This window comes from Lynx canadensis, chromosome B2 (assembly GCF_007474595.2).
Source record: "Lynx canadensis isolate LIC74 chromosome B2, mLynCan4.pri.v2, whole genome shotgun sequence".
NCBI classification, from domain to species: Eukaryota; Metazoa; Chordata; class Mammalia; order Carnivora; family Felidae; genus Lynx; species Lynx canadensis.
Genome location: NC_044307.1, coordinates 37,501,070 through 37,528,040, shown reverse-complemented (window position 1 = coordinate 37,528,040; position 26,971 = coordinate 37,501,070). Strand labels below are relative to the sequence as shown.

Here is a 26,971-nt window from a genome sequence, read left to right as displayed (position 1 = left end):
AACTTTTACAACTCAGCAATCAAAATACAAAAAAAACAAATTAAAAATGTGCAAAGGATTTGAATATAAATTTCTCCCAAGAAAAATTATAAATAAGAGAATTAAAAGATGTTCCAACATCATTAGTCTTCAGCAAAATGCAAGTGAAAACCACAATGAAACAGATATTACTTCACAGCCTCTAGTTTGTCTAAATTCAAAAAGGTAGACAATAATAAGGTTGACAAGGATGTAGAGAAATCAAAACACTCATACATTGCTGATGAAAATGTGAAGTGATATAGCTGTTTTGAAAAATACCTTGGCAGTTTCTCAAAAAGTTACCGTGTGGCCCAGAAATTCCAATTCTATGTATACACTCAAGAGAAACAACAACATATATCCACACAAGAACATGTACACAAGTGTTCACAGCAGGATTATTTGTAATGGCCAAAAAGTGAAAACAACCCAAATGTCCATCAACTAATGAGTAAATAAAATGTAGCAACCATACAATGCTATATTATTCAGCAATAAAATATAATGCTACAACATGGATGAACCTTGAAAACATTATTGTAAGTGAAAGAAGCCACTCACAAAAGACCACATATTATATGATTTCATTTATATGAAATTTCCAGAATAGGAAAATCTATAGAAACAGAAAGTAGATTAGTGGTTGCTTAGGGGTAGGTAGAGAGGAAAATAGGGTGTGTCAGGTAATGGGCAGGGTTTCTTTTAGAGGAAACAAAAATATTTTAAAATTATATTTGGTAATGGTTGCACAACCCTGTGAATATATTAGAAAATACTGACTTCTACACTTTGAATGGGTGAATTGTACTGTATGTGAATTATATCTCAATAAAGCTGCTAAAAAAACCAGCCCCACACAAATATGTATTAAGGACTATACTCGATAACTTGGTTCTCTACATCATCCATACTTTCCTATCTGGGCTGGATCAGGAGGTTACAAATGAAAACTAGGCGTCCAGACATGTCCAGGAGATGCCCTTCAAGCTGTGTAATGCCCTCACTGATTTCCAAAAAATGATGAACAGAATCCGAAGCATTACCAGGACATAGGGAGTTGGCAAACTGGTGGGGGAGGGGAAAGGATATCTACATGAGATCTTTATAAACGTTTCAAAAGCTGAGTCCAAGCAGCCTCTGGTATTGGCTTCCCTATACCCCCTGAAAAAATACCACTCCTCCCCAGCTAGTACTAATATATAAATCAAAGGTGCAGAAGTGTTTGACTCGTGTCTGCCCAGCAAAGGCATCACCCACATAGTGTTTAACTATACCCCATTTTTAACTGGTCTAGAAGGATGTGTCTATACATCCAGATATTATACAACTACTGGGTTCTGCCAGGTATTGTAGGTATTTCACCACACACTTTTCCTCAGCCTAATACAATCATTAGACACAGAGTTTTCTAAGGTCAAGGTCTACAAATAGAGGTAGAATTGAGGTCTTGAGAGAGGTGAAAGTGTGCAATAGCTTTGCCGTCATCAGGAATGAAAAATAAGTTATATCAAAATGTGATCTGTAAGTAATCTGTAAGTAATAGGAGATGATTCATATCAATAGTGAGACAAGAGATCCAGGTCAGTAATTCCCAGTAGTGCTCCATAAAGTATGAAATAACCAGAAAGGGTTGGGGCGGGGAGGGGGGGGTAGGTGAAGTGACTGCATAATGGTTACCTTCTCCAGTCTTTTGCAGAAAGCTTCAAATTTTCCAAATATATACATTTCTGAAACCTCAAAAGATTTTTCTCCTGAGGACTCTAAAATCTGTTTCCTTGTCTTATGAAAAGATGTCTGATATTCCTTGAATAGGAAAATGCAATCCTATGAGAAAATTAAAAGAAGGTATGATGAGAGTTTGTTCAGGAGTCAGAAATTCAAGAATCTGTCCTCACACGGTGCCGATGGCATCAGCCCCTCAACAGGAGCTGTTGCTGTTACCATTAAAATTCAAGTTCTCCGCCTACCTATTGAAAAGCCTGGGATTGTGAAAATAGTTTCTTTTAATTTACAACGTACTTTCACTTTCTTCATTCGCACTGTTTCCCTTATTTCCTGTCATCAGAGTGTGCCATACACTGTTTGTACATTCCCATGGCTAGTTAGAACTCCTGGGAGGGCAGAAATTATCTCTCAATTCTATTTATCACTCATCTATCTATCTGTTAGTATCTATTGTTCATCAACATTCTTTTCATACAGGTATGTAAAACATTAAAACTCTGCAAAACTAACTTATCATCCAGCCACCGTTTCTCTACAAGGAGATCCTAAAAACTTTGATGAGTGCATTGCTGAAATCCTAGTGGTATTTGACTTTAACTACCGCACTGGCCAGTTCAACCAGGCTGGTGAACCTTTTTAAATATAAAAGAGGATGTGGTCCCTAGGGTCCAGTAGGAATTCTTTGTCACATCACACTAACATTCCCAAAAAAACCAAACCAATTAAAAAAATATAATGTTGGGGTGCCTGGGTGGCTCAGTCAGTTAAGTGCCCACTCAGCTCAGGTCATAATCTCATGGTCTGTGGGTTTGAGCCCTGCGTCGGGCTCTGTGCGGACAGCTCAGAGCCTGCAGCCTGCTTTGGATTCAGTGTCTTCCTCTCTCTCTGCCCCTCCCCACTTGTTCCCTCTCTCTCTCTCTCTCTCTCTCTCTCTCTCTCAAAAATAAATATTAAAAAATAATAATAATAATGTCAAACTTTCCCAAAAAACTAAAAATAGAACTACCCTATGACCCAGCAATTGCACTACTAGGCATTTATCCAAGGGATTCAGGTGTGCTGTTTCAAAGGGACACATGCACCCCCATGTTTATAGCAGCACTATCAACAATAGGCCAAGTATGGAAAGAGCCCAAATGTCCATCGATGGATGAATGGATAAAGAAAAGGTGGTATATATATATATAATGGAGTATTACTCGGCAATCAAAAAGAATGAAATCTTGCCATTTGCAACTATGTGGATGGAACTGGAGAGTATGATGCTAAGTGAAATTAGTCAGAGAAAGACAAAAATCATATGACTTCACTCATATGAAGACTTTAAGAGAAAAACAGATGAACATAAGGGAAGGGAAACAAAAATAATATAAAAACAGGGAGGGGGACAAAACAGAAGAGACTCATAAATATGGAGAACTGAGGGTTGTTGGAGCAGTTGTGGGGGGGGGATGGGCTAAATGGGTAAGGGGCATTAAGGAATCTACTCCTGAAATCATTGCTTCACTATATGCTAACTAATTTGGATGTAAATTTTAAAAAAATAAAAAAGTTAAATTACAAAAAAAAAAAAAAAAAACACCTTTTCCAAAGGCACCCATAGCCAGTCCAATTTTTATCACAATGCCATCTCTCTGGTTCTGGCTCTTCCATCTCCCTCCTTGCAAACAAGGCCTCTTGCCATTATATTGGGCCCACTTGGATAATCCAGGATAATCTCCCTGTCCAAAAGTCAGCTGATTAGTAACCCTAATTCCATCTGTAACCTTAGTCCCCCCACACCTTGCCATATAATAGATTCACATGTTCTGGGGATTAGGACATAGACATCTTTGGGGGGCCATTATTCTGTCTACCACAGTCACTAAATCAGAATTTCTGTGACTGAGACTCAGGAATCTATATTTTTAACAACTTCCTGGGTGACTGCTATAAACATTCAGATTTATGAATAAGTGATATTATACTTCTAACTATGACACATCTTGCCTCTTCTATCTCAATCTCCAAAACAAACATAACTGCTTCTTTCAAGGTCACTGATTATTTTTCATTCACCCAATAAATTTATCAGTGCGTACCATGTGTTAGGAACTCCTTGAGATGCTGGGAATACTGATAAGACCTCTAACCCTCATGGAATATACCATCTAAGAGCAATTACTTTACATTACTTCTCCTTCACCAATCAATCTCTTCATGTTGGACAAAGGAGGTAAAAGGATTTGAATAGACACTTCTCCAAAGAAGATATATAAATGGCCAATAAGCACATAAAAAGATGCTCAACTATAGCTAGCCATTAGAGAAATGCAAATCAAAACCACAATGAGATACTACTTCATACCCATTAGGATAGCTATTGTCAACAAAATAGACAATAACAAGCATTGGCAAGGATGTAGAGAAAGGGGAACCCTCCCGCATTGCTGAAGGCAATGTTAGATAGTGTAACCACTGTGGAAAACAGCTTGATGGTTCCTCAAAAAGTTAAACATAAAATTACCATATGGCCTAGCAATTCCAGTTCTAAGTATTACCCAAAAGAATTGGAAGCAAAGACTCAAACAGATAATTGCACACCAATGTTTGCAGCAGAATTACTCACAATGGAAAAATGGTCGGTATCAATACAGATGTCTTATCAACACATGAGTGGATTTTAAAAAACGGGGTATATCCATACAATGGAACATTAACTTATGTTAGCCATAAAAAGGACTGATATTCTGACACACTGCCACAAATGACAGAACTTGAAAATGTCATGCTAAATGAAATAAGCCAGGCACAAAAGGACAAATAGTGTATAGTTCCACTTAAATGAGATACCTAGCATAGGCAAATTCATAGAGACAGAAAAGAGAATACAGGTTACCAGGGCTTGTGGAGGGGACAGATGGGGGAGTTATTGTTCAGTGGATACAGTTTCAGTTTGGGATGATGCAAAAGTTCCGGAAAAGGATGGTCCTGATGGATGCACAATATTGGGGATGTACTTAATGCCATTGAACCATATACCTCAAAATGGTTAAAATGGTCCATTTTATGTTCTGTGTATTTTACCACAATTTTAAAACTTGAGTTGTAAAAAAAGAAAATAATTTTTAAATCTTTCCATAAAGAAAATGTCCAGCCCAGGTGACTTATTAGATGAGTTCTATCGGATCTTTTTTTGTACAATATTTTCTGTTTGATTTTCTGAATGCACACACAACAAAGATTATCATCAGGTCATGTCATAGCTGTACTTGTACTCAGTACCCTTGAGCGTCTTCCTCTGCTTTTACTGTCTCAACAAGTCCCTTATATTATTTCAGGTTGTTTTTCTTCTGTCTTGCGAGGCACTGCTTCTGCTATTTTTTCCCTATTTTTCAGGGGTATTAGATATGTTTTCAAAGCTTGTTGCAAAAGCTTCTGTTCTTCTGTTGTCCAAAAGGTGAAATCTGTGCATGGACTTTCAAATTGTTCCAAAGGTGGTGTAACTGTCAGCTTGAGGCATGACTCCCTGTGGTGTGCTGTCTTTTTGATGCAGGTCATGATTTTGGAGACTCTTTTTTTTTACCAACTCCATAAAAAGAGTATGTGTTCATGTAATTGGCAACAGCTTCCTATGCTACTGTGATTTATAAGAAATACACAGATTTGGTCATTCAGGTGACCAAAATACATTTCTCATATATATTTGGTCTTCATCCATGGTTCCTGGCTCACATCTCCCAAAAACCTTGCAATTTCACAAATTACAAGAACAGTGGGAGTATTTTTGTTATAAGATTTGGTCTCTTGTCCTCGGTTCTTGAAATTGCTTTCGAGCCATAAAGGTGAAATGGGTGTTTTGTTATTCATAACAAGCCCCTTTCCACCACAACTGGGTTTACATCATGAAGTGACTTCTGGAAGCACTAAGGGTGGGGGCTGGTTGCCAGGGGAATGAACCAGGAATGTCTTACCCCCAATTCCTGGGAGGGGGGAGGGCTGCAAGTTGAATCAATCACCAATGGCCAAGGAGTGGATCAGTCATGCCTATATAATGCAATGAAACCTCCATAAAAAAAAAAAAAAAAAAACAACCAAAGCATAAGAGACTGTTAAAAACTGAGAACAAACTGAGGGTTGATGGGGGGTGGGAGGGAGGGGAGGGTGGGTGATGGGTATCGAGGAGGGCACCTTTTGGGATGAGCACTGGGTGTTGTATGGAAACCAATTTGACAATAAATTTCATATATTGAAAAAAAAATAAAAAATAAAAACATTTTACTATTAAAAAAAACAAAAACAAAAACAAAAACAAAAGGAGGGGGTTCCAGTTGGTGAACACATGGAGATCTGAAGAGAGTGGTAGACTCCAAGAGGGAATGGAAGCTCTAAGCCCTTTCCCCATACCTTGCCCTGTGTACCTCTTCCATCTGTCTGTTCCTGAGTTATATCCTTCTATAATAAACCAGTAATCTAGCAAGTAAAATGTTTCTCTGAGTTCTGTGAACCACTCTAGCAAATTACTGAAACTCAAGGTGGGGAGTGTCATTGGAACCTCCAATCTACAGCCAGTTGACAACCTGGACTTGCTACTGGCATATGAAGCCCCACTCTTGTGGGGTTTAACCTGTGGGATGTGATGCTATGTCTGGGTAGATAGGTCAAAATGGAGTTAAACTGTAGGACACCCAGCTGGTGTCCAAGAATCGCTTGTTGGTTTGGGGAACTCCACCCACGCCCCAACACGCACACACACACAATTTCCCATCTTGAATCTGTTCCAGCAAGGAAGAAGTTCACAGCTTTAATTAGTAATTGCAGGTCACTTCTCTTCTGACCAGTTTTTACTGCCATTTCCACCTTCGACAGTTGATTTGTCTGCATTCCTAGATGCTTGCCACATACAGGGCCTTAGCTTCCTCCTTCTCCTTTGTAATTTGTTCTTTTGCTTCTACCATCTGTTTTACCAGAAAAACCATTCCTATTTCTTTTGTAGATGCTGATGCGTTTCATTTAAATACATAAGCTTGCTAGTTGGAACCTATCTCAAAGTTTTTCCACTTCTTCCTCCCCTCTAACCTGCCCCATCTCATTATCAGAAAAGTGATTCCAGGTCTTCCATGAATTATGAAGTTTTTGCCTTTCCCTTTTAATGGCTTTTGTGTCCCCTGGGTATCCTTCCCTTCTTTGCCAATAACCTCCTCTCCTTTCTCCTGAGCTCTCCAAGCAGCTTCTGCTTCAGCCCATCTTTGTTTTTCCTCAGTTTGGGGCTCCTTCTGTTTTCCTTCTGCTTGTGCTTTCTTCTCTGCTCCTTTCTTGGCTTTTTCTTTTTCTTTTAAAAAAATTGTTTTACCCTTGCATCACAGCTATATATACACTATCAAGTAATGTTCTCATTCAATTCAGTTCTTTTTTTTCTTGATGTCCCATTGCTCTGTCATGCTTCTCAATCCATCTCCTCTCATTGTGACATCCTGCTTCTTTATTTAAATACAAAAATCCTCTCCAGGAGTAAAACTTATACCAGAAGGAATAAAATGTCTCTCCATCTTCAAATGGTGAATTCATATCACCAAGTTTATGAGCTTTTTTATTCTTTATCTAGAATTCCTGTCAAGCCTTGGGGAAAACACTCTGAAGAACTTGTCCTTTGCTTCACTTTTATTTATTTTTTTAATATAAGTTGTTTTCAAGTTGGCTAACACACTGTGCATACAGTGTGCTCTTGGTTTTAGGGGTAGATTCCCATGATTCATCACTTACATAAAACATCCAGTGCTCATCCCCACAAGTGCCCTCCTCAATGCACTTTTAGAAGTAACTGAATTATGAGAAGTAAGCTGTGTTAGATTCTCTTATTTTCACTGGATCAGACATTTCATAAGCTTTCATAATGCAAGTAGTTATGAAGTAGCCATGATTTCCTTCTTTTATTGTTTCTTCAGCTGCTTTCAGTGATATTTTAACACCATTTTTTATGAGCAGCTTTGGTCTATCTCTGTGTAACTCTGTCTTACGTGGCCAAATCCAAGAACCACATAATGATCCTGGTTCTTCCCGTGTTTGGGATCAAGTATTTTCAGCATGAGAAACCACCCTAATGAGGCAGGCCAGGCCAGGTCTAAGGACTCAAAGACAGGGTCCTACAGGACTAGTTAAGAGGGTCCTTGGCTTCATGCAGTATGGAAATCAAACATGAACCAGCAGGAAGTGGGAGAAAAGTTTTTTGAAGATATAGAGAGAGCAGATACGAAGAGCCATCTGGGAGATTTGAAAAGGAAAGGAGCTTGAGTCTCATCTTTGCTTGGGGTCTCAGGCTTTTGCTGGCATTTGTGACCTGGTGCATGTGTTCTCTTAGCCATCCAGGAACTGAGCAGAACAAGGGCAGGATCCAGGTGTCCTTCATATCACTCACTCCCTGAATGAGTCTTGGCATCCAGATGTCTAGTGCCAGTCGTCTAGAATAGGCACATGGTGGCTCTGCCCGGGTCATTCCTTAGATATCATCTATTGTGCTGGAAGACTCCAAAGATACCATTATCTCTCTGTTCCTTGGGAGGAGGACATATGTTATTTGCATTACAAGGCATGTGAGGAGTGGGGTGCCGGTGCGTGTCCTAGCAAGAAAAGAAGCTGGAAAAGAAGCAAAGGGGGAAAAAAAAAACAGTTTTTTCTCTCATAGGGTCCCTTGGGTTTCCCTGTCTCAATAAGTGTAGTTCTTCACTTTCTGTTCCCTGTCACCACTGGTTTCAGAGGTCATCAAATGGTGACGGCAGTGCTTAGGCAAAGCCCTGTGAGTGCAGCGGTTCACGTCCCGTTTGGAGAGCACCGAGCATCCTGTGGCTCTGCCTCCCAGGCCCAACCTTGTGCCTTGGTTCCATAAAGTCCACAGAACAGCACATGAAGACAGCCAATAACAACTCCTGGATGAAACCTTCCTGCTGTGCTCATTTCCTGCATACTTTAAAACACAGATCCTTTTAATTTTTTACAAACTTGTCCAAGAGAATAGAAAAGGGAGGCATACTATCTTCCCCTCCTCCATCTCCACTCATTCTGAGACCTTAGTGCCAAAAATACTGACAAGGACACTATGAGAAAGGAAATTTGCAGGCTGTCTATCTCTCATGAATATAGTTGCAAAAACTGTAGCAAACAAAATTGTAGCAACCCAAATTTTATTTTATTTTATTTTTTTTAATTTTTTTTTTTCAACGTTTATTTATTTTTGGGACAGAGAGAGACAGAGCATGAACGGGGGAGGGGCAGAGAGAGAGGGAGACACAGAATCGGAAACAGGCTCCAGGCTCTGAGCCATCAGCCCAGAGCCCGACGCGGGGCTCGAACTCCCGGACCGGGAGATCGTGACCTGGCTGAAGTCGGACGCTTAACCGACAGCGCCACCCAGGCGCCCCTACAACCCAAATTTTAAAGTTTTTTTTTTTTTTAATTATACCATGACCAGGAAAGTCTCATTTTAGAAAACCGAAAGATGTCATCCATCACACTAACAGACTGAGGAAAAGAATCTAATAAGCATCACAATAAATATCTGCAGAAATTTCTTTTTTAAAACCCATTCATAACTTTAAAAAATATCTCCTAGTACTAAAACTAGGAATAGAACTTCCTTAATCTAGTCAAAGATGTATCTAAAACCTATGAATGCATCAGGTTTGCAATGCAGAATGCAAAATGGGGAAATGTCTGAAACATCCTCCTCCAGAAGATGATCAAGACCAGAAGCCATCTATCATCTTGGTTATTTAAGAATGTATGGCAGTCGTCGTCAAAACAAAAAGGCAAGAAAATGAAATTAACAGGAGCTGGAGTGAAAGGCAGGGACCAGAGTATATGATACAGCAAGAAGAGTCTGATGTGGGTAGCCATAGATAAGATGAGGAACAAATTATACCCTAAATGAGCACTAAATATAAAGGAAAGCTGGTAATTCTAATGAGGCTCCTTTTATGTTCTCATGCTACTCTGTAAATGTTTTTTCAAAGTTAACGTGTTCTGTGAACGAACAAAGTAAACAAAAGCAGGCCAGACAATGAAACCTTTACTTTATGAAAATAAGAGTATTTATACAAACCTGAATTTTCTTTAATACAAGCGGAGTTTCCTGATCCCATATGTGGACAGTTCCCCCATCAGTAATATATGCTTTACATGCTGTCACCATTTGATTTGTTACCTAAAATAAATACAAGTCCAAAATAACTACAGGTAAAGAGAGAAATAAAAGTTAAGATTTTTAAACCATAACCAAAAAAATATGATAAATAGTAAATTTACAAGATGAAACCACAATATAAAAAATAAAGAAATACACATTCTAGTCCAAACCAAGAAAATTCAAAATTTTGATGGCATTTAAGTCGATGTCACTGGGGCCATAAATTTCAAAGTCCTCTATATTTTTCTGTTGTTTATCTTTCCTCTAATTAGGATCCAAGTGTGATTCTTCACCATTCTCCAACATGCAAACTAAATTTAAAGTTAACCACATCCCCAAAATAGTGGGAGAAAAAAAACAGTCACTTAAATGGTCAGGAGGTTAGACTGAGATGGCAGGTTGACACACAGACATTTTGGAGAATTCCTAAAATATGGAAAGCACATGGGATCAAATTTCCAGAAAGGAGGTGTTGGGGGGGAAGACTAGAGAAAACCAGAACCCAGTTCTGGAGAAGGTTACCATGAAGGTGGAACATTTATGGGAAATCGTTGAGGTGGGAGACAATGAGAGGTATCCCTTGTTTATGATGCTGCACATTGAAATTGGAGCAGCTTGTATAGTAGGTAACAATGACATATGCTGGCAGGACAAAGCCATGAGTGTGGACTATGCCCCAGGTAGCTTCTGTGCCCCAGGAGGACATGTCAGAGAAAAAGCTCTTGACATTCCCCCCCTGCCCCCCCCCCACACACACACAAGAGACAGACTACAAGGAACAGCACAGGAAGGCAAATTAGGAGTTGAAGACAAAAATAGGCAGACAACTAAGAATGACCAAACAATTAAAGAAAATAAACATGGTAACAGAGGCATTAAACTCAACAAAAAGGAAATACAAAAAAACATATATGTAAAATATTTTAAAATATCTTTTATTAACTAAATTAGTTCAGGAGGAAGATATGAGAGTATTTTGCATCACGAAAAGAAAACAACTAGAGAACTTAGAAGTTGAAATTTTTATTATCAAAATAAAAAAAAATTTATTGATGAACTGACTGGCAACTGGGACATAAATGAAGAGCAAATGAGTGAGCTGAAAGGCCAAAGGACAGAAAGTGACAAAAAAAATTAAGAGAAATGGAAGTTAGATTCAAGGGGAGAGAATAAATTGAACAGGTAGGTAAGGAATAGTCAAAATCAAAACAAGGAAATTTCTCAGGAATGGAGACAAAAATCTTTGGATTGAAATAATCCAGCAAATACAGAACAAGATAAATGTAAAAAGAAACACATCACTTTGAAATTTTAGAAGTTCAAGGATAGAGAAAAAAATCCTAAAGGCTTCTTGAAAGAATAAGATAGGTTGCCTACAAAGGAAAAATAATCAGATTAGCATCTAATTTCTCATGAACAGTCCTGGATAGGAGACAACAACATCTTCAAGTTTCCAGAAGAAAATTATGTTGAAATTGGAATCCCAGTCAAACTAACATTTGAGTGGCAGGACAAAATGAAGTTATTTTCACACATGTAGGAATTCAGGAGGTTCACCACACACAGACTCTCTGAAAGAACCATTTGAAAATACTTTTCACCCAAAGAAATAATGAATCCAAGATGGAGGAAGATATGGAAATCACCAAACAGAGGTGATCAAAGAAACTAGCAACGCTTAGATTTTAGTCGGAATACATGTGGATTCAAAATGTTAACAAAATATTAGGCAAAATAGTTTAAAAATACTAACAAAAATAGGGGCGCCTGGGTGGCTCAGTTGGTTAGGCAACCGACTTCAGCTCAGGTCATCATCTCACGGTTCATGGGTTCCAGCCCCGCATCGGGCTCTATGCTGACAGCTCAGAGCCTGGAGCCTGCTTCAGATTCTGTGTCTCCCCTTCTCTCTGCCCCTCCCCTGCTCACACTCTGCGTCTGTCTCTCAATAATAAATAAATGTTAAAAAAAAATTTTTTTAAATATTAACAAAAATATAAAATGAGAAATCTCAGCGTGGGACATATATAACAAGAAAGAGAGAGACAAGGGATGGGGAAAAATCCTAAACTTCTTGCCTTGTTTGGGAAATAGATGATGATTAAATCTATTCATTTGCTTGTTAAAAGAAATCTGACTGTTACTTTATATATTTATGTTCTGCTTGAATCACAAAGAAATTCTATTCATGTGTTTCGTGGATGATTTTTCAAGTTACTTAAGTGATGAACCATATGTCATCAGAGGAAGATTTTACACAAACTACAGGGCCACCGGGAGAGGCTAAAGACACATTGTTAATAGTAGACACAATTCTTAGGTCCTGAGGAAACTATCTGAACAGAATAAATTAGAAAAGCACCAGCTACATTTAAACAAAAAACCTGAGGGCTTACCTCTAACAAAAAGAGGGTACACCGTCAGTTAAGTACAACTAACCAGTCAACACCTTTCATTTCTTGTCCACTGGAAGTATTAAAATCCATAACTCGGAGAGGCACCCAAACTTCCCAGTTCCCTTCTCTGGCCCCGAGGGAAAGTATTATTAACTTTTTTACAGGGTGACATGTGTGATTTCTTCCTTGGAAACTTACTTTGATAAACAACGAGGTCATTCTCTCTGAGGTATTATAATACCGTGACACACCGTGAATCATTCTGATGGCATTAATCAAATTTTGTATTCCATGTGCCATGGAAACCTAAAATTGAAATGTATTAAGGGAAGTCCGTCATATATTTATATTTTTAATAAACAATATTCTATAAAATTCAAAACTCTAAACATGCATAAAATAAGGCTGAAACTTTGATCTTAAAGTCAAATTTTACTAAATGCAATGTAGTGTCCCAGACTGGATCTTGGAACAGAAAAAGAATATCAGTTTTGACAAATGTACCAAGAAAATACAAGGTGTTAACAGGAGAAACTTGAAGACGATTCTGTACTGTCATTGTAACTTATCTGTACATCTAACCTTAAAAGTTTGTTTAAAAATAAAATTTAAGAGGTGAAAATGATTTTAGGATGAATAGTTCAAGATAATCTATTTAAAGATGAAGAAACTTGGTATCTTCAAGGGTAAAGTGACTTGCTTATGGCCAGAAAGCTAGTTTAAAACAGAGATCAGACTAAAACCTATTTCCACTTGTGCAATTCAATTCACCTTTCAGCAAACCTACTAACTACCACCAGTTTTGGAGGATATTTGGGAGAAATTCAAATATATAAATTCAAATACAAGGACAGTTCTAGAGGCAGTCACAACAGAGTGGAAGAGATACATGCAAAACAGTGAAACAAGTGGAAAAGCATTCAGCAAAGGGAAACAAGTATAAGAGAGACATAAACCATCACAAATGTATATTGAATGCTTACGATATGCCAAGCACTAGGCAAAGAGCTTCACATACTACCTTAATTTACACTGACAATGATCATTTAAGGTACATTTGATCATCAGATCTGAAACATTACTGATTACAAGATGGCACCAATTCTTTACACATTAGCAAGAAAGGAAAACAATGCTCAATATGGGAAGTTTTAACTCTCCTGTAAAACTAAGTCACCAACAGGCTAAATGCCCTCTGTAAAGGTAATCATGAAATAAACGAGCCATGGAGAAAATGACAGGAACAAAGATTCCATGTCCAAATCTTGTTCCTTGGGTATGGTGGGAGAATACTGTCTTGAAGATTTGTACCACAGGCTGGTTACTTACTCACCGTAGTCTAAATTCATACCAATGTTACCAACAAAACAAAACAAAACAAAACGAAACAAAACAAACAAAAAAAACACTTCAATCGGAAAACTAATAATCTAAGATGGTGTCCAGTCACATCCACAATGATTCCTAAGACTGGACTCTCTTATAAGATGTGCTCTGAGTACAGAGATGTTAAATGTGAGAAAGATAAGTGTCATAGAACCTAAAAAATAAAGTATTATGATTATTCCCATTGTGCAGATGAGAAAACATAGAAGCAGGGAAGTTAAGTACCTTGTCCCACAGCTGTTACATAACTACAGTTATGTGCCTGAGATTTTGAGACCCTGCTTTTAACTGTGACACAAATCAGGATGGAAGAACAGGTCAATGGCTGTTCCACCATCAAGGAGCTTGCCTTTTGTTAGGACAAAACAGAATATATAAAAGATTTCTTTAATAATGACAAAATAAAACCAGAAATAACTACTGAATAGTGTACTGTATGTCCTAGGCATCAGATGTTAACTATGGCTTAATTAAATCAATTGTATGTGGCTTATGTAAATTAACATCATTACTTTGCAGGTAACCTTGTATGTCAGAATTCATATTATATGTGTTATCTGTATATCAGAAAGAGTCTAATGAAAATAAGCCTTGGAGAAGTCCCTTCCACTCTCAATAAAGCAAGTCTACAAAGTGCCCCTAGCTCCAGTGAAGAAGGCTCAGAGATGCAACCAAATGGGTCCATCAGGAAAATGACCTTCATCTAAATTTAAACATCATTTATTAGAGAAGCTCCTTGAGCACATAGTTCTTACCTATCTGTACACAGTGTTTGACACTTTATATGTAAAATACACGACAGATATGCCAATACCCAGAAAGTGCAATAGCAAGATAATAAAATGAAACATTAAACATAAAATTCATATAATTTATCAACAAGAAATGGAAGCATGAGTCCTCTGAACTTTTCCTGCTCAAATGTGAGTTACAAGCTAAACTAGTTTGTGAGTTACAAACCAAAGCAATTGCTGTTTGCTTTTAATGAGAGTAAAGAAAATGAGGATAAAAAGAACAGTGAATGCATCGAAGATAGTGACTATATGAGGGGGAAGCAATTATATGACAGTATTATTAGTACTTCTTTAATATCAAAGATAATGTTTGAAACATTCCTTCATCAGAGAATATAAAAAGCTCAATAACAACAACAACAAAATAATAATAATAATGTATATCCATGGCTAGAGCAATCGAATAAAATTTTTTAAATTACTAGGATGAAAAGAACACCAGAATTAAAGATGTGAAAATTCTATAAATTTAAACAAGTCTTTTGAACCAAGAAGTTGAAATTAGTACACCTAAAAATCTAGAGAGCTTGATAACAATAAAAAGCATTGTACCTTTCTTCCAAGTTTATTTTTTATAATGAAGAGCTTTAAATAATATAGAAAAGTACAGAGAATAGTATAATGATCAGTTATATCCATCGCTACACTTGACAAAAATTAATGTTTTGTTACATTTGTTTCATCAATATCTACTTGCAGGTAGTCCTCCTAGAATAGACTTTAAATATATGTCTATTTAATATTTGAATCTTCAACTCTTGTGAGTAAGCCCAAATGCATGTGACATGTGATAATTCTGATTTTTCTTAGAAATAGATTTTAACTGCACATGCTATAAAGCTGGGGAATCAAGTCACTGAGCTCCTGAGTGAGCCAAGTAATGGCCATAATTCTCTATTACCAATTTGGTTTGTTTTACTCATGATCATATGCACACAAACACCTAAAAAGTGATGCAAAATGTTCTAATGTGAAACGGATTTTTAAAAGGTCCCCAGCAGAAGTCCAGTTGCTGGTACTAAAGGTGTAAATAAGCTGTAAATAAAACCCATCATCTCTTTATGGAATCAATTCCAAGACTGCTCCTGGAAGTCTTCCTATTCTCTCTCATGGTGCTTCCTGGTGGAGAATAGATTCCTGCATGGCCGTAAGAACTGTCCTGACCAAGGCTCTCAACTCTACATTTTTCCCTCCTCACCTACATTAAACTCCTTGGTTAACGGAACCATCTTGGAATGGGTATGAACCACCCCTATACATATCTATCTTCTCCAAATCCTCTTTCCCTGACTCCAGGATGAAACCAGCATTGACCCTGCCCTAAAAAGTTTGGCCAACCAAACCATATAGGCAATGGCAACATGCATGTGGAGGCTTTGACTATGTCTTCAAAAATCAGAATGGAGAATGCTGAATATGTATATCAGACACTAATATAAATTATTTTGAAAGCATTTTAACTTAGAGAATAACTTGAAGAAGCAGCATGGAGAAGCAGGAACAAAAACAAAGCAAAATGCCAGAGTGCTAGATTTCAAATTCAGTCTCATGACTTACAGTTGTAGAAATGCTCAAATTCTATTCTTTGTTTTTAAAATGAGGACTGTTTTGCATACAGAATGAAAATGCATGGAAAGTATGTATTACAATGCCTACAGTAAAAGGCCAGGGGTTTTCAAGACTGTGGACACCTTTAAAAACACAATTGCCTGGGGAACTCTCCTGGCTAATACGTTCTCAACAAATATTAGTTTCCTTGACTTCCTCTCTCTACTAAAGAAAGGATAAAATGTACCATGCTCTACATCAGGTTCCCAGAATTTATGGATTTATAACTGGAATTTTATACTCATTGACCAACATCTTTCCATTTCCCCCACTTCCAGCCCTGGAAACTAACGTTCTATGAGTTAGTTACCATGAGTTTGGCTTTTTAAAATTCCACATATAAGTGAGATCACACAGTGTTTGTCTTTCTCTGTCGTACTTACTTCATTTAACATAATGTCCTCAAGGTCCACCCATGTCACAAATGGCAAGATTTCCATCTTTCATATATATATCCACTTATCCAGTGATAGACACCTAGGTTTTTTCCATATCTTGGTTATTATGAGTAAGTAATACTGTGATGAACATGGGAGTGCAGATATCCTTATTTCATTTACTTTGAAAAGATACCCAGTAGTGGAATTGCTGGATCATATGGTAATTCTATTTAATCTTTTGAGGAGTCTCCGTACTGTTTTCCATAGTGACTGCATCAATTTACATTCCCACTAACAGTGGACAAGGGTTCTTTTTTCTCCACATCCTTGTTACCTTGTTTTTTTGATGATAGCCATTCTAATAGCTATGAGGTGATATTACATTGTGGTTTTGATTTGTACTTCCTAATGATTAGTGATGTTGAGCTTCCTTTCACGTTCTCATTGGTTATTGGGATGACTTCTTTGGGAAAATGTCTCTTCAGTTCCTGCCCATTTTTTCCATTATATTGTTTGCTTTTGTTATTGAGTTGTATAAATTCTTACATATTTTGAACATTGATTCCTTTTCTGACATATGATTTGCAAATATTTTCTTCCATTCCATAGGTTGCCTTTACATTTTGTTGATATATATATACATCAAAAAATATATATTATATAATATATATTATATTATATAATATATATTATATATTATATGTTATTATATTATATATAATATATATTATAATATTACATATTTGATATAATATTCAAAAAATCATCCCTAAAACCAATGTCAAGAAGTTTTTTCCCCATTCTTTTTTCCAGGAGTTTTATGGTTTCTTGTGTTACAATGAAGTCTTTAACCCATTCCAAGTTAATTTTGGTGAGCAATGTTAGATAGGGGTCTAATTTCATTCTTTTGCATATGATTATTCAGTTTTCCCAATACTATTTATTGAAGAGACTATCCTTTCCTCGCTGAGTATTCTTAGCTCCCTTGTCAAAAGTTTTTGACCATATATGTGAGGATTTATCTCTCTTGTTTCTGTCTGATTGATGTGTCTATTTTTATGCCAGTACCATAATGCTTTAGTTACTCTAGCTTTGCAGTATAGCTTGAAATCAGGAAGTGAAATGTCTCTAGCTTTATTATTCCTTTTCAAGATTGTTTTGACTAGTGGACATCTTTTGTGGGTACGTACAATAGAAATTTCAGGATTTTTTTCCATTATTGCAAAAACGGTCACTGGAAATTTGATAGGGATTGTATGAATATATAGATGGCTTTGGGTAGTGTGGAAATTTTAACAATATTCATTCTTCCAATCCATAAACATGGGATATCTTTCTATTTCTTTTTGTAGTGCTTTGATATCAGGGTAATGCTGGTTGGGCACTCTCTCTTGCTCATGCCTGGATCATTCACCCTAGGGGAAGCAAGTTACCCTATGTAAAAACTCATGTGGTGTGCAACTGGGGCCTGCTAAAAACCGTATGAGCAAGCTTAGAAGTGGACCCTCCAACTATTAGTCTCCACTTCCAGTGAGACCACATTTCCAGCTAATAGTTTGTCCACAACTTCATGAGACACCCTGAGGCAGAGACACTCAAACTATGCTATGCCTGTATTCTTGATTTATAGGAACTGTGTTTTATGCGAATCAGTTCTGGGGTAATTTGTGATGTGCAATGGATTAATTAGTTTAATTCACAAATGAGATTATACTCATGATAATGTCAAATATATAAATGTAGTTTGGAATAATAAATAAGTTTATAATTCATGATAGATATATAACAGGAAAATATATCTTTTATATAATTTTTCTGCAGTACACATTTCCCAATACACATATATTAAGTTATTTTAAAATGAGTTATTTTTAAAAGTACACTTTAAAAAGCATACTTACTAGGTCATAGTTATAGAGAGGTTGACACACTTTTTCTAAAGTGTACAAATATCTGACATTATCTTTTGATTCATTTGCTGTATCTGTTATTCTTGCATCCAAATCACGCCAATTCTAAGGGAAAAAATGTATAAGAATTCCATGAAACATCCAAATATATCACTGTACTTAATTTTAATCAAGAAATTCAGGGGGCACCTGGCTGGCTCAGCCAGTTAAGCGTCTGCCTGCAGCCCAGGTCATGATCTCACAGCTCATGAGTTTGAGCCCCACGTCAGGCTCTGTGCACACTGACAGCTCAGAGTCTGGAGCCTGCTTCAGATTCTGTGTCTCCCTGTCTTTCTCTCTCTGCCCTTCCCTCATTTGTGCACTGTCTCTCTCTCTCTCTCTCTCTCTCTCAAATATAAACATTAAAAAAATTAAAAAAAAAAAAGAAATTCAGGCTATCTTCCATAATCATACATATACTAAAGTAGCTGATACTGAAATGTGATTGATACATCTGTTTCTTATATTATTTAAGACAAAGTTATCATAAACACCTTAAATGATTTACTAAAACTAAAGACTCATTCTGTTTGTAATTAACATTTTGTCTGTAGGCTTAAGCTGGACTTGCTTCTATCTGGAGTGACTTTTCTAGGTTAGTTATTTATAACATTGCATTATTTTGGGTCTTTGAGAAAAGGATATATATCTAGATAGACAGATATAGATATAGATAAATATAGATAAATTTTTTAAAGAAAGAATACAGAAAAATAAAAGGACCCAGAAAAAATCAAACCAAACTGTGGACTAGTGGACATGAGCTATCTAACAAGAGCACATTTTTGTTTTTGACTTTCTATGTAGTTCTTTACCTCAATGAGCTTCTATTGATTCACAATTTCAAAAACAACTTAAAAATAAATACCAATCATTCCATAGTAGTATTGTCAAAATTGATATACAAAATATTGAGAAATAAGTCTTCATTTCTATACTTCCTTTTCCTCTTTGGGAAATAATTGTGGAATATGAGAGAGCCTCACTCAACGTTTAAAACCTCTAAACACATGGTTCCAGTATATGATGTGAAGAAGCAGTTCAAGAAGGGTAATTTTCTAGTTGGTTGTTCTGAAGCATATCAAATTTTAAAATAAAAGGCCTTTTACCTTTAACAGTTTGGAGTGTGCAACATTAAGCACATTTATGACAGCCTTACAACTTGGTCCTTTAATCTGTTCAATGATATAATTGAATTTGGCTGACATGCGTTTCCAGTGTTCCAATTCAGTAAGTGGACCTGAGTCATCAGCTTCCTTTCTCATCTGCTCACTCTCAATAAGTACCTGCAATTAAAAAAAAAAAAAAAATTCACAGAATTTAAGAATGTTATTTTCTTCTTTGGTAAAACCTCATTGTTTGTATCTTTTCAAAGGAAGCTAAAAATTTTTATAAATTTTAATTGAAGAATATTAAAAACTCTCAGCAAACTGGGACGCCTCGGTGGCTTAGTCAGTTAAGCATCTGACTTCTGCTCAAGTCGTGATCTCATGGTTTGTGAGTTTGAGCCCTGTGTCAGTCTCTGTGCTGACAGTTCAGAGCCTGAAGCCTGATTCGGATTCTGTCTCCCTCTCTCTCTACCCCTCCCCCATTTGTGCTGTCTCTCTCTGTCTCAAAAATAAACATTAAAAAAAATTAAAAGAAAAACTCTTAGGAAACTAAGAACAAAAGGGAACTTCTTTAACCTGATAAATAGTATCTACCAAAAATCTATAGCAAACCTCATATTTAATGATAAAATTTTAGAAAATATCACTTTAAAACCAAGGACAAGAAAAATTTGCCACTAACACCACCCACTACTATTCAACGTGGTAATGGAGGTCTCCAAACAAGAAAAGCAACCAAAAGGCATAAGAATTGGAAATTAAAAAAAAAAACAAAAACAATAGTGGCAGTGTGCCTGGGTGGCTCAGCTGGTTGAATGTCAGACTTGATTTTGGCTCAGGTCACGATCTCATGGTCATGAGATTGAACCCCACATGCGGCTCAGCACTAGGAGTGGAGCCTGCTTAAGATTCTCTCTCTCTCTCCTTCTGCCCTTCTTGTGTGCTCTCTCTCTCAAAAAAAATTGTCATAATCAAAGATGATATGTTTGGCTACATTTTTAAAATTCAAGAATATCTAAAGACAAACTTCTATAATAAGTAAAAGTGAACAATTCAGTAAGGTTACTGGATGTACACAGAATATTAGTAGCATTTCTTTACAAGCCATATAGCAATCTGAAAATGTAATTTCTAAAAGAAGATAGTATTTGCTGTAACAAACAACAACAATGATCAGATATCTAGAGATTAGCAAAAGATGTACAATATCTTTGTGGATAAAATTAGAAAACTTACTTTCAGCATACAAAAGAAGACCTAAATAAATGGAGAGAAATACCATGTTCATGGATGGAAATCTTCAACCATATAAAGGTGACAATTTTCTCTAAATTAATGTATACATTTAGTGAAAACCAATCAAAATATCAATAGAGTTTTTCAGAATACTTGAAAAGCTAGTCTTAAAATTAATTTGGAAGAATAATTAACCAGAAATAACCAATGCAATTTTGAAGAAAAATACATAAAGGGACTTGTCATGACAAATGTTGACTTAGTAAAAAAACTACAGAAATTAAAACAGTATTACCTGAGTGTAAAACCCAAATAAGTAGACCAGTGGGATAGACAAAGGGATTTAGAAACTTTATATATTACAGAGTGATATTAAAAATTTGTCAGGAGGAAACAATGGGCTATTAACTAAACAGCTTATTTTGGGGACAATTGGCTAACTATATGGAAAAAGACAAAATTAGATTCCTACTCCACGTACACAATTAATTCCAGATGGATTACAAACCTAAATATTAAAAACAAAATGGCAACACTTTTAAAGAAAACATAGGAGATGAGGGGAAAATGATGAAGTAAAGCATGGAACTAAATATCATAATTGTCAAGAAAATGGTTACCACTGGGGGGAAGAAAAGGGAGTTAAAATTGGGAAGAGGGATGCATGAGGACTGTTAGGTGCTGGTAATGCTGCTTCTTAACTTGTGCAAAGGTTACATGAGTGTTCATTTTACAACAAGTTGTTTCTTTTATGGTATTTATTTCTGTAGATTTCACTAATATTTAAGGTAAATAAATAACTCAGGAGAATATCTACATAATATTTAAGTAGAAAAGAGTTTCTTAAATAAAATACAAAAAGCACAATGTTCCTACCACTGGAGGTAGCTAAAATGAAGCTGGATTACAATTTGTAACTAATATGTTTACATTAAAATATAAAACTTTCACATGACTAAAGACACCATACCAAATGAAAATGTAGGACACAATGGAGACCAACAAAGTTAACATATGGAAAATATTATTTAAACTCCAGCAACTTGGTAAGATATCATCAAGCAATCTGAAATAAAACTAGGTGAAGGATGTGAACAGGCAATTCAACAAAGAGAAAACTTAAATAGCCATTGAACACATTCAACCTCAACAGAAATCAGAGTAATACAAAATAAGATATCATTCCACACCCAACATACTGACAAAGATTAAAAATCTAATGATCCAAGTGCAACAAAAGATTTGAAGAAATGGGAACTCATAAGCTTCTATAAAAATGAAGTAAGTTAATATAACCACTCTTTGGAGGGCTATGTAATACCCAATAAAAAAAGCCATATGCTATTGCTGTCAGCAATTCCACTGAGAAACTCTAGAACCTGTGCAAAGGAGATCTGAACAAAGGTATTAACTGAATTCTAAAAATTAACTGAATTTCTAAAAATAGAAACAACTGTATTTCTGAGGGAATGGATGAACAAATCTCTCTACCTCCTTAAACAGAGGATATTAGACATGACTTAAATGTATCTTAATGTCTGAAAATGTATATAATAAACTGATAGGAACACCAGACAGTAGTTAAGTGAATAATTTAATTTATTTGTACCAACACAGATGAAAGAGAATGCTAAATGAGAAAAAACATAAACTGTGAAATGATATTATAAATACCAATTGTATAAAGACCTTAATCACAAATATATATTCTGTATTTATATATATACATAGTGTATACATATAATTTTAATATATATAATTTAAAGCTTATAAATATGAAAATGCAATAAAAGTGTAAAACTTTCAGGAGAATGAGAGACAAAAACATCAGGATAGTGGTAACATAGAGGGGAGGAAAGGGATGGGTTGGAGGCTTTCATGAAAATAAAACAGATCTGAAGTAAAATGAGAATCTATCTATTTAATCTCAGTGGTAGTTTCAGGGGTCTTTGTTATATTGTTTTCTGTACTTTTTATGTTTATAGCTTCACATAACTTAAATTGTGATGGAATTTTTAAGAATACAAAGGAAGTAAAATACATAGTTGATTTTTCAGACCCATGAAGGTTCTTTCTTCACTCCATGAAAGTTACTTGCTTTTAACTTTAACCATTCTGTGTAGAACTCTTTCCTAATCCTATCACAAGCTTCCTCATCACCTTAAATAGAGGACACTAGACATAATTTAAATTTCTCTTAACTGGCTGAAGGTCTATCTAGTTTGAATCACAGAATTAAAGAATGAAAATTCTTGAAATTTAATTCCTGTTACAACATGTTTCGTAGATAGATACCAGCCTCAAATTGGGTACTTTCAGGATGCAGTACATTCTGTATTTGTGTGTGTGTGAAGAAGGGATTCTGTGAGAAAATTATCCTGATTTCAAGATTAAAAATCTCTCTCCTTGCAGCCACCACCTGGTCTTCTGCCATTTAGGGCCATACACTGCAAGTTTAATTTCACATGAAATCCCATCAAATATTTGAAGATATCATGACCTCCTAAACCTCCCTCCCACCCACTCCCAGGTCAAATATCTCCATGTACTTTCCTTGAATGACATTGTTCATATCCTTGGCCTATTTTTTTTTCAATGTTGCCCATTTCTTAATGATGTAAAGAAGATCTTTACATATTATGGATACTCTTTGTTATATATGCTGATTATATTTTCTCCAAGAAAGTCGTTTTTTAATTTTGCTCATGGTAATTTTTGACATATGGAAGTTGGTAAATTGTTTTTATGTAGTCAAATATGTCAGTTTTTTCTTTCATGGCTTCTGAGTTTTGTATCTGAAGAAGATATCAATAGAGCTCTATGTTGTGTTCTGATTCATTTATAGGTTTTGTTTTATTTTTCACATTACTTATTTAGGGTTGCTTTTGTTCACTCACAGTGTTTTTGAGATTCATCCAATTTGTCGTGTGTATCTGGTTTTTTTTTTTCATTTTTAGCTTTCAAATTTATGTTTATAATTTATCTTGACTAATTTTTGCGTATGACAAGGTCAATGTTTATTTTAGATGTCATGGTTCAGATGCTTATTTTATTTAAAGATCTCTCCCATTTCCTGCATTGATTCTACTTAATTGGAGCCATTTGCTGCAATTGCCCAATGTGATTTTCTTATTTCAACTTGTTAAATCTCCCTAAATCTCAGCTATTTTCTTTTGCTTGTTCATTTTCATGAAAGAAAATCTATATTGATTGATTGCAATAATTGGGGGGATCTCCTCAGCCATTGTGTAGGACAGAGCCTGATTTCCACGATGGGTTACAGCTCCCCCTTCCTCCAGCGGCATAGTAAGTGGGTACAGAAGTCTTGCGGTGCTCTATTATCCACTTCAATTTCCTAGTGACACCTGGAACAAATTCTGTGACCAGCACTCCAGGCCCTGGTGGAGTTTCCAAAGTCCTCCAATTTTTCCATTCCAACTGCACCTCCTTCCTTCTAACATAGTTCTAAGAGAGGTAAATTGAAAGTGCTTTTTTCTAGCTTTTACTCAGTTAAGATTTTTTTTTGCCTTAGTCTTCACTTGACTGAATGTTTTCTTCTCTAGCTCCACTGACCTGTGCTCATGAACTAGAGATCCGTGAGTTGTCTCCTAGAGGCCTCTTTCAGTTTAGAGCAATTGCATAGTGCCTGATTTGGGGCAGTATGGGTAATGTAGGTTGGCACCTCTCAGAATGTTAACATATGCCCCGTTCTTATTGCTGCTTTCCCTACTGCCAGAGAAAATTTATTTGGCCAGAGAGTTGTAGTAGTGACATGAATAAGCCTAGTTTGAACATCTTTGTCAACATAGACAATTCCATTGATCAACCAAGAGGTATTTATTTAGTGTCTAGCACTGTGGCTATAGTTGCTTCATTGTATCCTCTTCTTTTCTCTTATGAAGAGTATAAACAATATATAAAGTATTGGAATGAACACTGGCTATTCCTGATTCTTCATTTTTTTCATTCTCAACCCATATGGTTATGGTTCCTCCTTAAGAGTGAGACATATTTAAAATATTTAAAATATTTTTAGGTATTTAAAATATTTTTAAAATATTTAAATATTTAAAAATATTTAAAATGTTTAAAATTAAAATTGATTTTCAGTGGCCCCCAGAGAACAATGCTTTTGCACTGAGGTCAAGAATAAGCTGAATTTCATAACCGAATCTGCAAGATTCCTCTTCCCTTTACTTTCAGGGACACAATGCAATGGCTAGGACACAGCTGAGAGCTACAACTCACATCTGATGTAATACTTGAGTTAGCTCACCTGTTCGATCTGTCTGTACCATGTCATCAGCACATCCTCTAGCTGACGAACCATTTCTGAATTGCTGGCTGCAGCTGTCACTTCTTCAAAAGTATGCAGTTTGGAAAAATCGACATTGTCTACCTTCTTTAACTTAACTGTGCCCTCAATACTTACTCTAGCACCTAAAAGAGAAGAAACAATATTGAGAAGAGGTGTTTAATGTCAATGTGTGGTTCCAGCTATAATTACTCAAATGTTAGAGAAACATAAATGCAAACTGATTGTTAGATTGTGACTTGGTTATTTGTTAATAATATGTATTTTAATAATATGAACTAATAAAGTTGTATATTTTCAAAAGAGCTAATAATATAGTAATATTTTTAAATATGGTGGAATTTTTCATTAATAACATAGGAATAGAATCTTCTTGCTACAATGGAAAATTTTTTAAAAATATATCCTACTCCTGCAAAGATGCCCGGAAATGAGAGGTTCTAACGATTTGATTTCTTACTTCTAGGTCTCATAATTATTTTGAGTAATACTTTCTTTTAAGATGGAATGGTTTTCCTCTAAAGCTTGTCTTTAATAACAGATCTTACAGTTAATCTGCTCATTTTCAGTAATGTACTAAACGTTAAATTTTGTACTTACCATCTAAAAATGAAAGGTATCTGTTGATGGTTTCGGTGAAAATGTGTTTTTCAGATTCTCCTTGCTTGGACTGGTTTAGAGCACCCCAATTATTTGTTGCAAGAATAGCTGGCACAAATATACTTGACAGCATATTCCTAATCCCAGGAAGGATTCCTGTTGATGCATCCAGTACAGTAAACAGCACTTCCTGAAAGGGTGGTGTTCAAATGTTATATGCTAATCCCATTAAAGAGCTGAAAATCATAACCTATTTTTCATTACATTAAGCATAGGCAATACTTTCTATATATTAGGAAAACTTAGGCAGTCATGGAAATTAGAGTTCTAAAATCAACAAATTTATATTCTTCCCCCATTCTAACCATTCCCATGTGTGTTCATCAAGGCGACACTTTCCTCAGTGCTTTACTTTCAACATAGGTAAGGAGAAAACCTGGAGCCTATACAATGTGGAGGAAATGAAGCTGAGCCTTCTGTATAAAGTTCTTAGTGGAAAATTGCCCTGTCCCGGGAAATGAGACTAGAAAAACTCAATCAGAGTAAGGAAAGAGCAATGAAATTAGCCCTCTGCCCAGAATTTTAAGTGGAAAAACTGATCAGTCTCAAGAAATAAAATACACAGAAATCAGAAGTCCAGCATTGATGAGTGTGACATTTCAATTAATACAATTTAAGTGACATGGACACCCCAAGCCAAGAAATTAAGATAAAAAACTTGCCAAAAGCCACTACATTTCTTTTTAACTGTGAGCGTATGGCAGTGAAGACTACAACAGCTACAAGTACAGTACGGTGCCACAGCCTTGATTCGTGCTAAGGAGTCACCAGTCCTTCCTACTACTGCTTCTGCACCATTAGTCAAATGCCAACACAGTAAAAAGGGCAAATGTCTTAGTATAATGATAAAAATACATTTTGACCTTGCACATTCCATGAAAGGGTTTAGGGAACCATTATGAGGACCACTGATATACCATATGCTCAACTGCGATTGGTTTTACACAGTTATAATGGTGTAAACAAATATTTATCTAAGCGAAATAGAATATAACTATGTTATAGTTATATAAGAACAAAGGGATGGAAAATGGCAGGAGGGGCACAGGATAAAAAAGAGCTAAATCTTCATCTTCCACAGAAAAAAGTCAATAGGTAATGTCTAACCTGGCAAAGAAGCAATCAGAGCACACCATTTAGAGATATGGAGGCAAATGAAAGAATCTGTTGAGAGATTAATGGTTGCTCCTGGAGAGTGAGATAGACTTAAGTTTTCATAACAAGACTTACAGAATTT

At 36.0% G+C, this 26,971-nt stretch overlaps 1 protein-coding gene and 1 pseudogene across 1 annotated transcript in view; both read right to left on the bottom strand.

The window, feature by feature from the left end:
- The window catches only part of DNAH8 (dynein axonemal heavy chain 8), a 310,125-nt gene that overhangs the window by 274,386 nt on the left and 8,768 nt on the right, over positions 1 to 26,971 (bottom strand). Inside the window, 7 exon segments of the mRNA XM_030314553.1 lie at positions 1,699 to 1,845; positions 9,821 to 9,922; positions 12,496 to 12,603; positions 18,367 to 18,480; positions 19,524 to 19,700; positions 25,036 to 25,199; positions 25,675 to 25,864. Coding sequence (XP_030170413.1) covers positions 1,699 to 1,845; positions 9,821 to 9,922; positions 12,496 to 12,603; positions 18,367 to 18,480; positions 19,524 to 19,700; positions 25,036 to 25,199; positions 25,675 to 25,864 — 1,002 coding nt within the window.
- On the bottom strand, positions 6,271 to 7,811 carry LOC115514608 (annotated as a pseudogene).